Source organism: Salmo salar, chromosome ssa15 (genome assembly GCF_905237065.1).
Source record: "Salmo salar chromosome ssa15, Ssal_v3.1, whole genome shotgun sequence".
NCBI lineage: Eukaryota > Metazoa > Chordata > Actinopteri > Salmoniformes > Salmonidae > Salmo > Salmo salar.
Window position 1 is genome coordinate 45460322 of NC_059456.1, and position 13348 is coordinate 45473669.

At 44.6% G+C, this 13348-nt stretch overlaps 1 protein-coding gene across 2 annotated transcripts in view; it reads right to left on the reverse strand.

Moving 5' to 3' along the window:
- brf1b (BRF1 general transcription factor IIIB subunit b) overlaps positions 1-13348 on the reverse strand; it is a 135902-nt gene that overhangs the window by 34264 nt on the left and 88290 nt on the right. For both annotated transcript variants that reach the window (XM_014145095.2, XM_014145094.2), the window contains exons 13-16: positions 11616-11677; positions 10862-10943; positions 10201-10253; positions 7694-7977 (exon numbers count right to left, since the gene is read on the reverse strand). In XM_014145095.2, coding sequence (XP_014000570.1) covers positions 7694-7977; positions 10201-10253; positions 10862-10943; positions 11616-11677 — 481 coding nt within the window. The remainder of the gene's footprint in view (positions 1-7693; positions 7978-10200; positions 10254-10861; positions 10944-11615; positions 11678-13348) is intronic.

The following is a 13348-nucleotide window of genomic DNA, read 5'->3' on the forward strand; positions in this document are numbered from 1 at the left end:
CAGGTCCCTCACTATCTGGTGGATGGAGGCGGACGACCTGTGGGGCGTGGGCCCAACGGGCTAGCAGGAGCCTCGGAGCTCCACCACTGTGTCCGAGCGTCTGGAAAAACGCTCCTGCGGCACGGCCAGTCAGAGCCAATATGTAGAGCGCTGGCTAAAGCCACCTAGTGCGAGGCAGAAGGGAGGCAGACGGCCAGGGACAGCCTGGAGGATAGTGCTATCGGCTGGAACATGCCAGAAGTGAGGCCTTCTGGCATGTTCCAGAGCACTGCCGCTTTCACACTCCACTATCAGCACTGAAGAGCGAGGTTACGGATTCTAACCTTTTTCGGGGGGTGGGAACATGCAGCCATCCCTTTCCCCAAGGATAAAGCCATTAAAGATGTAGTACAACGTCTCCAATCCAAGAGCCGATACGGGCTACCCCGGAAGAATACAGATGCAATCCGACCAGGGGCCGCGAGTTTGCATCAGCAGTTTTTCCCCCGCACACGTGACTTCACCTTCTCTGGCTGACCAGCGGGCCTTATCACGTTTCCTGCAGACACACTCTGGAGGGCACGGAGGGTCTCGGGGATAGGAATGAGATGGGGAATCTTTGGAATGGAGGAAGAAACAAGTGATGATTATCTGATGCTCCCACTGAGCAGGTCAGCAGCGGGGAGAGATTTAGTTACACCCCCCACTCCACCCCCCACTGTATCTCACTGTTGTGACGACACTCTCCCCCATCTCTGCACACCCAATTTCACAGTTGGTATTCTCCAGCTGTAAATGGGACTGCCTGTGGGGGGCTTTCTTCCAACCCCCCCTCCCAATACACAGACACGCTTCCCCTCTACATTTCTCTAACTCTCAATAACATTCACAAATAGTATTGCGAACTAGGGAACTGTTCACCATGCCCTTCCCTGCAAAACATTTGTCACATAAACCAGATAAGTGCAGTGAAATGTGTTGTTTTACAGGGTCATGATCATGGGAGATTTTATGGCCACTGCGACTACACTGCCAGTCAGTAATATCAAATGGCTGTTCTTGAATTGCATTTAGTCTCATGTTCTCATTCTATACATGAATCTCCACCCCTAACAAAACAATAGGGTAAGAGGTGGAGTTTCTTTATTATTATCCTGCACTGAATATTTACTCTAACTGTGGTCAGAATGCCTGTTCAGCCCAGGCCTATCTAGTAGGACTACAGCTGAGAGCTGTGCCCATGGCAACCCGGTGAGTGGGAGGGAGTTCCCACGGAGACAGCTTGAGACACAAGAAATGTCTGCATCACCTTCCCTTGACGCAGAGAAGCAGATGGAGAAAGAGGGCCGGCACAGAAATGTGTGTGGCTCACCACATAGATAGATTTGCAGCACCAAGGCTCCGTGATTTATCTTCGCCAGTTGCCCTGAGCAGTTCAACCTCTGAGTCTATGAGGATTCATGACTTCCCTCAAATGGTTAACAACCTGCTTGTTGTTGTGAATGATTGTTTTTGTGAAAGGGAATTAATGTAATTTACCATTGGTAAATAAGAGCAAACGTACCAAATGTAATAATGATTATATTGCCTATCACATTAACAAATGTAGCCAATTGAATGGCTGATTGTCTATGATATAAAGAGTACACACTAATAAATGAATTAAAACATAATAAACATGAATGAATCAATAAACATGAACTAATGCACACCATACATATGGTGAAAAAGCGATTTCCTTCATACGTCCTAAATAAGTGTTAACGTTTAGCATGGAAGGCAAAATTGACAAAATTACATCCACTGAAGTAGCATCCCCTCAAAGAGCTCCTAGCCAATGAGATTGTATGGTCCAAGCCACCTTTGCCACATTGGGCGCTTCCCAAATAACACCCTATTCCCTACATAGTGCACTACTTTGGACCAGAGCCCTATCAGTACCATAGGGGTACTATTACTTATTCATACTAGGCGGTGTCTGAGGAAGGCCTCAAATAATTGCCAAAGACTCTATCCACCCCAGTCATGGACTGTTCTCTCCTACCGTCCAGCAGGCGGTACCAGAGCACCAGGTCTCGAACCATCAGGCTCCAAGACAGCTTCTACCCCCAAGAAATAAGACTCTTGAACAGCTAAACAATGGCTGCCCACCCTCACCCACGGACTATCTGCACTGACTCTATGCACACCAACAGGCCTCTACCCATACATTCACATACACCGACACTGACACGCTTGCACACAAACTTTGCTGCTATAATTGTTATTCATTTATTTGTATTGTCTATCCTGCTACCAGTCATGTTTTTACCCCTGGTTACATGTACCTCTACTCCAGTATCCCTGCATATTGAAATTATGGTGGTGGCACTGACCCTGTATATAGCTTACATTCTCATATTTGTATTATTCTATTTTTTTTTAACTTTATATTATTTAATCTTACCTTGATATTGAATAATGCATTTTTGGGAAAGAGCTTGCAAGTAAGTGTCTCACTGTTCTGTTTTACAGTGTCTCACTGTTCTGTATCCTGTGCACTTTGATTTGAGTTGGGACACAGCCATTGTTCCTAAGAGCAGGAAGTGGTTTTCGAGCTCAAACATCAAGGTGCCCTCCAGACTGCCTGACCACAAGCTACAGATAAATCACTGCCCTCAACAACGTGGAACAATAGTGGGTGTGCCATCTATGACCTCCGTTACCATTCACTTTACAGAGAGGTCAGATGCCAGTGCAGCTGAGGGAAGTTCCTTTGAAGAAGGACTTCCACCCGACCATCGGTCTCCACTGCTAATCTTTAAGAGAAGACTCTGACTAGCTGCTGTTTCGCACAATGGCACAGACGGATAAAGGGTGCCAGTGGGGGAGACTGTGACTGTCTGGCTAAGAAGAGGCTGGGATTCTTCCACACACAAATAAGTGGCTGCCCCTGACAGGAGAGGCACTGCGAGAGTGGTGCGTGGGCAGGGATTTACTGACATAAGAAATGCATCTGCGAGCTTGAGCCATCCCTCAGACTGTTTGACAACAGAAAGAATGCCAGGCGTTCCGGAAAATACATCTCAGGAAAAGAGCTCTCTGGTGCATTATGCAGACTAAACATTACAGAGTCTGCTATGTGATCTGTATAGTCCATAGGAAAGAAAAGCCCACACAGCCAGACATCCAGGTCCTGTTCTGCACACATGTCACTCTGCAAGTCCTTTCCTGCCTACGGGTGGAGACAGGGTCTGCTCGCGTGCCTTCCCTCCACAGGCATGGCTCAGGGAGACACTGATAGGCCAGATCCTGCCCTCTGGGGAAATCATCTGTCAACAACTCCAGTGTTTACCAATGCAGGGATACTGGGGATGTGGCACGACATGACAGTGATGCTGTGGAGAGTTGACGAATCAATCTGTCAGTTGGGGGCTGTGCTAGAGGGCATGGAAGGGGGTGGTGGTCTAGGGGAGCCTACCAGGGGGTCTGGCTGTATGGTGCATCATTCACACACAGCCACAGCACATTCCACACCCGGGTGCCTCCATAACAGGTCCCCTCAACAGCAACCGGATGAGCATCCCAGAGCATCTGTGTCATCTGTTGGTTTGCAGAGGTAGCATTTCGCACGGGTGCTGGGAGTGGGTTAGCAGGCAAAGGGGGAGGGAGAGTCACAGCAGAGGGAAAAGTAGCAGCCGGATGGAAATGATGACATTTCAAGAGGAAATTGGAGATAGTATGAGGGGGAGAAGGCGAGAGGCAATCTCTCAGAGACGAACCCTGCAAAACACATCAGGGTGCCCCAGATCCTGGGCTGCTATTTCTGGCCAGCGTGAGACGAGACAGCCTGTGCTTCTTGCTCCAAACTTTGACCTTTGCGAGGTTGATAAAGACACAAACAAACACACCTGACCCCAGGTTGACATTATTGTATTGTATTGTATCGAAAGCTAGTCAGGAGCAAAAAGGTAATCGGGAGGCTGGAATTACGAGCCCTTTCAAATGCAGAACAGCTCTGTGTGTCTGCTGAAGTTTCCTGCTGTGTCACTGGTCCCGAATGCTACCAGTAAAACGAAAATCATATCAAGGTCAAATAAAGGGTACAGTTGAGAGGATCCTGTGGGACTCCCTGAAAAGAGATCAGCACACAGACTTTTCTGCCACCGTTCGTTACAATTTACACTTAAAACAACCAACCTTGACTTGTCAGGGATTGCAGCTTTCATAAATAGCAAGGGATGGAGTGGGAGGGAGGAGTTGATGAGGGACAAAGAACTACAGGGTAATTAGTTTTGCCCTCTCAGGAAGAGCGCTTTTCCATCTTTGTTAGTTTGGTGGGTGCGGAGGGGGCTTCGTCTGGCAGCTGGTGGAGGACTTGTAGTGAAAGGGAGGGGTGAGACTTCTCGTGATCTGTGGCTGTGGGAAAGTTTCAGTGTTCAGAGTGTGTCTGAATTCGAGACAGAAAATGAATTCTAAGAGTCTCTGCTCTGCGAGTGAGAGAGCACCATGGATAGCTGAGAACGTTCAGACTCGGACGGTTAGCTCCAGTTCTGTCAGTGAGAAAAGAGTTTCATCTTGCCGGGCCATTAATGCAGATGACAACTACTTCTCAATGAATTTACCTGGTTCAATACAAATGAGATGGGGAAAAAACATGCATCAGAGACTGTTCCAACTTTGTGTCTAAGAAAGTATTTCAATTCAGTGACAAAGTTTTCAGCTCTGAGCGGGGGGGGATGGGGGAGGCTAGGATGATATGATCAACAACACTAGCTGTGCGTCATCCGAGGAGAAGGAGTCTGGGGGGGGGGGTTGTGTAAGCGCGGTGGTGCACTAACCAACAGGATCACAGCCGACAATGGATTTACTGTCAGGCTCCCCTCTCCATTTCTACTCCTTTCCTCTAAGGGCTTTTAAAACACAACGCACGCTCTGAGGTACCAGGTATAACAGCTGGATCCAAGAGCAGGCTAAGCCACCTGAATCCCACAAGCTCGACTTGCACCGCGGTTCCTCATACAAATGGGAGGCAGCAACAACTTTAAAAAAGAGCAATCTTGCCTCCGACTAATGTAAGATGCATCACAATGACAAGCACTGAGCATTTTATGTGACAACAAACTGAAATGTGTTGTGCGGGGATACCAAGTCGCATACCAAGTGCTAGCTTTCAAACATTCAAGAGAAACACTTAGAAAGTCACTCTGTTCCCCCAGTCTCAGATATCTGGCTGTGATTCAATACTAGATGCTGATATAAAGTTGAGGGAGCATTAAAAATGCACACATTCTTGTTTTAATCCAATGAGGAAACACGTACGAAACAGAAACAAAACGTAGCCGTTTCTCACTGACGGGAATAGAAGGTGCTTTATGCACAGAAGTGAGGCAGGCATACCTTATAGTTCAGGGTGCTGGCCCAAGCTAGACAAACCCTGGCCAGCTAAAGTGCACACAGGGAAACTAATCCTACCCCCCTCTCATCATCCCAATAGACAGAGTTCCGGATGCTTTCCCATACTCTAGCAGGAGGCTCAGATCCGCTGCTGTAGCACTGGAACTAAAACTCGAGTTCATTGTCAGATTTTTGGCCTTTCTAGGGAGTTTTTTCTTTGAGATATCAGCTGATGTAAGGGCTATATAGGGCTATATAAAGGGCTATATAAATACATTTGATTTGTTCCGCGTCGTCTACTCCCCACCTCCCCCCACGTAAGCTGACCACATTCTGAGAACCGGGGGTCTGTTTGGTTGAAGCCCAGAGCCTCAGCAACTTCAAGGTTGCAGTGATGGGACACAAGTGCACCAATGAGTCAATGAGACTGTAAGGCTTTGTGCTCAAACAATAGAAGATGTGCAACCTTAAATATGACGAATAAAAGGCTGGACCCTACTTAGTTGAAACATGATGTCTAGGTCTTCAACGTTCATAAAAATCCTACCCTAACGCTTGTATCTAATTCATTAGCCAGAAGTGACACGATTCCATCAAATGAGCTCTACTTCCATGGACACATAATATTCATAACTGATGGCAGTCAATCCATTGTTAGTGGGAGAAAATTGAATATAAACCCAGCATCTGCCTTTTGATGAAGAAATGTGGCCTGAAGGGATAGCTCCAATCTGTTGGAGTTGACCAGAGACTAGATAGTACCGACCCCGGCACCTGAGCCTGCTGAAGGGGGGGTAGGGTAGGTGATGGGGGCTTTGTAATTCTACCGGCAGTCTACTCATCAGCTCTCCAACAGTGCCTCACATCTCATTTTCATTACCAATTCAGAATTCATTACCAAAATGTTAATTATCATTAATGTGGCCGTGGCATGATCTAGAAATTATTGGCAAAATGAGAAATGGTCTGCCGCGGCGTGTCAGTAACAGAAGTCGTGATCTCATGCTCCGTCTGCTCCGCATTCATTACATCTCTCACAAGGACATTTGGAGTCCAACTGGAGGATTAATTGGAGAGAGGGGGGAAGACGGACAGCTCAGATATGACGTCCAGAGGGCAAGATTGGCTTGTCTTCGGCAAACCAGCCTAGGGATCAGAAAGGGGGTGAGTGGTAGTGGGGGACTGAGGAGGGTGTACAATTTAAACACCTCCAGAGGCAATAGGGGACCTTTACGCCACAAATGGTGCCTATTATTGGTGGTAAAAAGGGCCAGGTTCCTGTGGTTATGTGAAAGTGTTTCCATGTTGTCAGGAAATTATAAAAATGGCTTGTTGAATAGCCTGTCTGTTTAATGCCTCGATAAGATAGAGGCATCATAAGCAGCATTAGCCTTGTATCATTTTGTATCCCAGAAGTGCTTCTCAGAGCCCAGCTATTGGGATATTTTCCAACCATAAGGACTTTTCGCAATCTAAACATTTCTATGTCACACCAATTCCTTCTCTGTCGAAGCCTAGTCCTGACCTTAGCATTTCACTACTGTACCTTCTCCTATATTCACACATGAATAGCATTCAAATCAAACTCCAATCAAATTTTTGCCACATGCAACGAATACAACCTTACCTTCAAATGCTTACTTACAAGCCCTTAACCAACAATGCAGTTTTAAGAAAATAGAGTTAAGAAAATATTTAATAAATAAACGAAAACGTTTTTTAAAAATCTATAAATAAAAAAGTAACACAATAAAATAACAATAACGAGGCTATATACAGGGGGTACCGGTACCGAGTCAATGTGCGGGGGTACAGGTTAATCGAGGTAATTTGAACATGTAGGTAGGGGTAAAGTGACTATGCATAGATAATAAACAACGAGTAGCAGCAGTGTAAAAACGTTAGCGCAATGACTGGAAGTCTATGGTAACAGCTTGTTAGCAATTGCTTTAACACTAGTAAGCCACTTCCTTAAACTGCACATAGACATAAAAATGGTATCCACAAGTTCATCTGACTCTGGGAAAGTAGATACAGGGCTTTCATTGCCAAAATCCAAAAGTATCCCTTTAAGAAATAAAACCTGCAGACCTACTAATGAGAACAGAATTAGCTCAACCCAAGCTAATTCTCCCATGTGGATCAGTTGGTAGAGCATGCTGCTTACAATGCCAGGTTTATGGGTTTGATTCCCACGGGTGACCAGTAGGTAAATGTATGCACTCACTACTGTAAGTTGCTCTGGATAAGAGCGTCTGCTAAAATGTAAACGTTAGTGACAGTCATCCATATGTGAAGGCTAGGTTACTTCTAACAATTCTAGTTGAAATCCCCTTACCTCTTGCCCATGATGCTGGCGGTGGTGGCCAGGCCCATATTGGTCTTGTTGGGCTGCTTCTTGCGGCGGGTCAGCCTCTTCCGCCCAGGGGTGCCACTGGGTGGCTCTTCCGTGGAGGTTGGCCGGGCGGGGCTGCTGTTGCCGCTGCCACCCTTGCTGTTAAGGTCACGCAGCACGTCGTAGTTGATCTTGCTGGAGATCTTCTTCTGCTCCAGCATCTTCTCGATGGCCTCGCCCGCCGTACTGGCACGGATGGGCTCCCGCTTCTTGGACGTTTTCTTGGGCTGCAAGGGGAAGAGAGACGGGGGAGAGTTGAGAAGATCTGGGGTGTGTTCAATAGTGCACACCATAGTAAACCGGAGCAAAATGTTTTGCAACGGAAACAACCGTTTGTTATTGGACAAGTTCAGGTTAGTCCCTCACCATTTCAGCCATTTGCTTACGTTTGGTTCCTTGTGAATACCCCCCTGATATGTCGGGAGGAATTTAACATCGGTTGAATGAGATCCATTAGATTGCTGGAAGCATTAAGATGACCTTTATTATTATTGTATTTAAGGAGGAATTTGGGGGACATAATAATGCGATGCAGATATACTGTACATAGTACTATATCAGATATGATAGATGTATAGATTGGCATTCTCTAATCTGGTCCTGTAGACTTTTTTGTTCCAGCCCAGCAGCTCTCCAAAACCAGAGATGGAGAACTCAGCTGTAGGACATTGCAAGCCGTGGGACACCAAGTTGAGAGTTACATGCACAGATTGATATATTGATATTAGTGATAATGTATCAAATGGTAAACTTATTAACTAGAATTGCTGTTGATAGTAATAACAACAGTAGCTACCGTAAATTCCGGACTATAAGCCGCAACTTTTTTCCCACGCTTTGAACCCCGCGGCTTAAACAATGGATTTTTCCCGCTTTCAATTTTTTTTTATCCAAAAAAACACATTCTGTGACGTGCTCAGTTTTTTGGCGGCATGAAGCTTTCATTAGACCAATGAAATTGCCGAACGGGTTAAGGTCAAACAACTTTTTTGCTTACTGTTTAGATTAAATCGAGCGCACTCAAACTTCCCATCATTCTGATTACGGTAGTCATTTTGTCACCATCATCATGGCAAAGACACGGAGAAATGCATATGATGCAGCTTTCAAGTTGAAGGCGATTGATCTGGCTGTTGGAAAAGGAAATAGAGCTGCTGCACGGGAGCTTGGTCTTAATGAGTCGATAAGACGTTGGAAACAGCAGCGTGAGGAATTGACTCAGTGCAAAAAGACAACTAAAGCTTAATGCTAATTTTTTATTTTTGTTACAAGCCGTGTTTCGTTAAAGTCTATTTATTTTTGTTACAAGCCGTGTTTCGTTATAGCCTATTTATTTTTGTTACAAGCCGTGTTTCATTAAAGCCTGTGTAAAGTTCATTTGTTTCAATGTACCGGTAGGCACCTGCGGCTTATAGACATGTGCAGCTTATTTATGTTCAAAATATTATATATTTTTTTAATTCAGTGGGTGCGGCTTATATTCAGGTGCGCTTAATAGTCCGGAAATTACGGCAGTTAAGTATTGTATTAAGTCATGGACGATACGCCTTTTTTATTTGGGGTCAGGAAGCATGATGTCACCCTAAAAAAAGTCTGTGATTAGCGAGATGACAGAAGCTCAGTAGGCCCTGAAACCTTTCCATGCCTCTCGGTCGGCCGTGACTTTCAAGTGATCTTCCGAAAGACCTTGGTTATGTCCCAAATGGCACCCTAATGTAGTGCACTACTAATTTTGACAGGGCCTATAGGGCTCCGGTCAAAATGAGTGCACTATATAGGAAATAGTGCACCATCCGTTCTGTCATACTGAACGCTGTATCAGCACAAGGAAAACACCCATTGCCTTGACCACAATGAGACCCCAACTACTGTGGACTTTGAGCCCCTCCTCCGTAGTTGTGCCGCTAGACGCTGATCTTGGGCCAGTTTTACATCTTCTCTAGTAATGGTTAATGTTAATATTGGGGGAGAGGAAGCTGATCCTATATCTGTACCTAAGGTTAACTTCACCCCTGAGCATCTGGAATAGGTATCATGTCCTCTCTGCACCTCATTAGGCGGTCTGCTACTCTGCTAGAGTACGGCTAATCCGACCGGGTTGAAAGCGGGCAGATGTGGAGATGGCGTGACAGGTTAGTGCAGGGTTAGCGCACCCCTGCCATAGTAGTCATATTCATATAGTCTCTGGAGCCTCTGCATTGAAACTGAAGACCAGAGCAGAGCACAGGCTGATTTGGCTCAAACTGAAAATATGCGCCAGCTCTAGACAAACAGCTGTTCTGTGTCTGTAGCCAGCCGCGGGACCGAGGAAGGGCCACCTCTACACACACACGTGCACACACACACCAATTCTTGAGCACACAGCTGCAAAAGCATGCACATGAAACGAATGCATATAAAACCCAGACAGACCGAGACACACACACCATATCCACCCTTCGATTCCTTACCTTTTCCTTGTAGGTCCCTTGCTCTTTCTCTTTAGTTATCCTCTCCTCCTTTTCTAAAAAAACAAGATCAAAACAACTGGATATATCCCCTGTACAATAGACAGTAAGGACTGAATAGGTCATTATGTATAGACAATAGTATAGTATAAGTAATTACTGTATTCTGGTACTGATAGAATAGAAGACTTAGCCACAGCTGTATTTCAGAGGGAATAGAAGATGTGTCCCAAAATGGCACCCTATTCCCTATATAGTGCACTACTTTTGACAAGTGCCTTATAGGAGGTAGTACACAATAAAGGGAATAGGGTGTCATTTAGGACACATACTTTTTTTGTGGCCCTAGCTATTAAGCCACTTACAACAAGATAACAGCCTAAGAAATTCCATTGGTTCAACTGGGCGAGGGTGAATTAATATAAATTAACATAAATAAATATATTGAAGGGACGTACAAGTACTTAAATGCTCAACAAAGAGGTTTATGACCATGATGACAGCAGAAAATCTTAAACAAACATTTTTGACCATTGATGATTGGGAACAATTGGTTCGTTACAGAGCTGGCTAATATGAAAACCTGTTCGGGAACTGTGGATCAATATGAATATGTGAATTTTGAATAGGGCATGAGAGGTTTTGCCTTTGTCTGTTCGCTCACCTTTCTGCTCCCTCAGATATTCCTCATTCTGCTTCATCCACAGATCCGTCTTAACTCTCACTTCTTTGTCGTTGAGGATATACTGCAAGAAGGAAGCGGGAAGTAAGGGTTTTAGTAAGGTGCTACAAGGGTAAAGTGCTAGGGTAGGTAGCACATAGACTAGCAGTTAGAGCGTAGGGCCAGCAATTAAAATGTTGCTAGTTCGAATCCCTGGGGCCAGTTGTACTGTTAGAGGGGCCAGTTACATTAGACGTTATTGTTGTCATATCGTTTTCTTCACTGCATTGCAGGCATTAGCAGGCAAAAGACCATGTTCATAATCATCATCGTTGCCACTTTCTAATAACGGATGTAAAAAAAGAACGATAGCAAAAATTTGTTCCGTTAAAATTATTTCATACTCCACATTTTGGGGGGCCACAAGGGGGTCCAAAATTGTTGTCACAGGAGCCCCCCCCCCCAGGACCGCTAGTGAGTGGGTTAACTGCCTTGTTCAGGGGCAGAACGCCAGATTTTGACCTTGTCAGCTAGGGGATTCGATCTATCAACCTTACGGTTACTAGTCTAACGCTCTAGCCACTAGGTTACCTGCCGCCCCATAACGGCTGGCACTCGGGGGGAATTGGGATATTGAACAACAAAAAAGCTCTCATGTAAGGGACATAAGTAGAGGAAGCTTGTGTTTAAAGCAAAATCATTATGATTTGTGTTAAAAGTATTCTTATCTCAAAAGCACTTAAGAGGAAGAGCATACCCTCTCAATTTCATTATCGTCGATGCCGTCGAGGTCCAATTCCCCGCTCTCCGACTTGCCATCTGAGAAGAGAGACAGAGAACAACACATTTACCAGTCTAATAACAACACTTGTCTTCACATTTTCTGGAAGACAGGGCTCCGTTTAATGTCGTATCAATGGTAGCATTCCAAATGACACCCTATCCCCAATATAGTGCACTAGTTTTGACCATAAGGCTCAGGTCAAAAGTAATGGACTATATAGGGAATAGGGTGGTACTTGGAATGCAGCCAAAGCCTCCTGTTTTCCTGTTTTTAATAAAGAGGGCACAGTTTTTTTTATTTTATTTGACAGGGACTTGATTTCAATGTATCCAGGGGGACGGGGGGAAGGGGCAAAAGGCTTGATTATCTGATAATGATTTCCCCATTTTCTTTTGGTGCCCTCGGAACCTTGCATGCCTTCAGGCGTGACTCTGTGATTACTGCGCAGTCAGGTAATTCATTGGAGAGGGAGGCCATTTTGAAACAGAGAGATAATCTTCTCCGCCTCGCTGGAGTCTGGAGTGTTCAGAGTCTCTGAGACAATGCGATGCTACGCTGTTTAGTATTTACCCAAGTTGCATCAATAATGTAGGCGGACCCCGGGCCGCCTTTGTGGTATACTGTAATTGTCGTAACAGGCTTAGCGGTGAGAGCTGAGAGGATTTTGTTTTATTTGGAGAGATTTTGGAATTGTCTTCCACTGCAATGTGTGTTTTGTATTAATCTGCAGCACCCATTATAATGTTGCATATTCAGGCAGATACAAGGGAAATACACAGAGAGCCTGGTATAATGACTGACACCATTACATATTCATATTGTGTGATGCAGTTCATCAATATGCTCACGTTTATCAGTAGCTTAACATGGGTTAAATATGGATATCTGAGTCTGAAATGATTTGGGCAAATTGGGGATATTGATTTACATGGGGTTTTGGTTAGGAAATGCTAATATAAAAAAAAAAAGTGTGGATTGCAGACATTCCTTATCCAAAGACTTATTTTAAGGTAAGGAAACAAATATCCCCCTTGTTCAAATGAGAAATTGCATTTGGAGCAGATTAAAATGGGAAATTCTTATTTCAACAAGCTAAGAAATATTGAATTCCAAAGTGCCTATATCCCTCTATGAATAGTTAAAGTCCAAAGGTAGAACTGAGGAAAAAAACTATAGAAAGTTGACTTGTGGCATAAGAGATCTGACCTCTACTTAGCGAAAAAGGATAACAATCTCAAAAGTGATACAGTACAAATACTCTCCATACAGTCCACATACTCTTTACATTGAAGGACTGTATGTGTGACCAGGACACCACTATAACCAAACAACACAAATAGGCCTACCTAAATAAGAATCTAAATAAGAATCTCCTGTCCCCATAGTTCATTTCAGCTCAATAAACTGTCACTAAGCAACGGTTTGTGACAACAGAGCACCTTTCAAAACCAGCAGCGCACAATCTCATTTGACCCATCTTTCTTTTTCAAACTCTTGCAACGGCTTCCATTTCTAAAAGAGGCATCATCCCTGACATTCTTATGCCAGGATCGCTTTCCTCCGTTTCTGAGACTCTCCTGACTTCAAAGACTTATTTTGTGTGATAAAGACAAGGTTTGCTGGATCATTAAGAGCTATGAAAATAACGAGACTGGGATAGTTTAACAGCTTAGCGCAATATCTACTAATAGGGACCTATGCCGTTG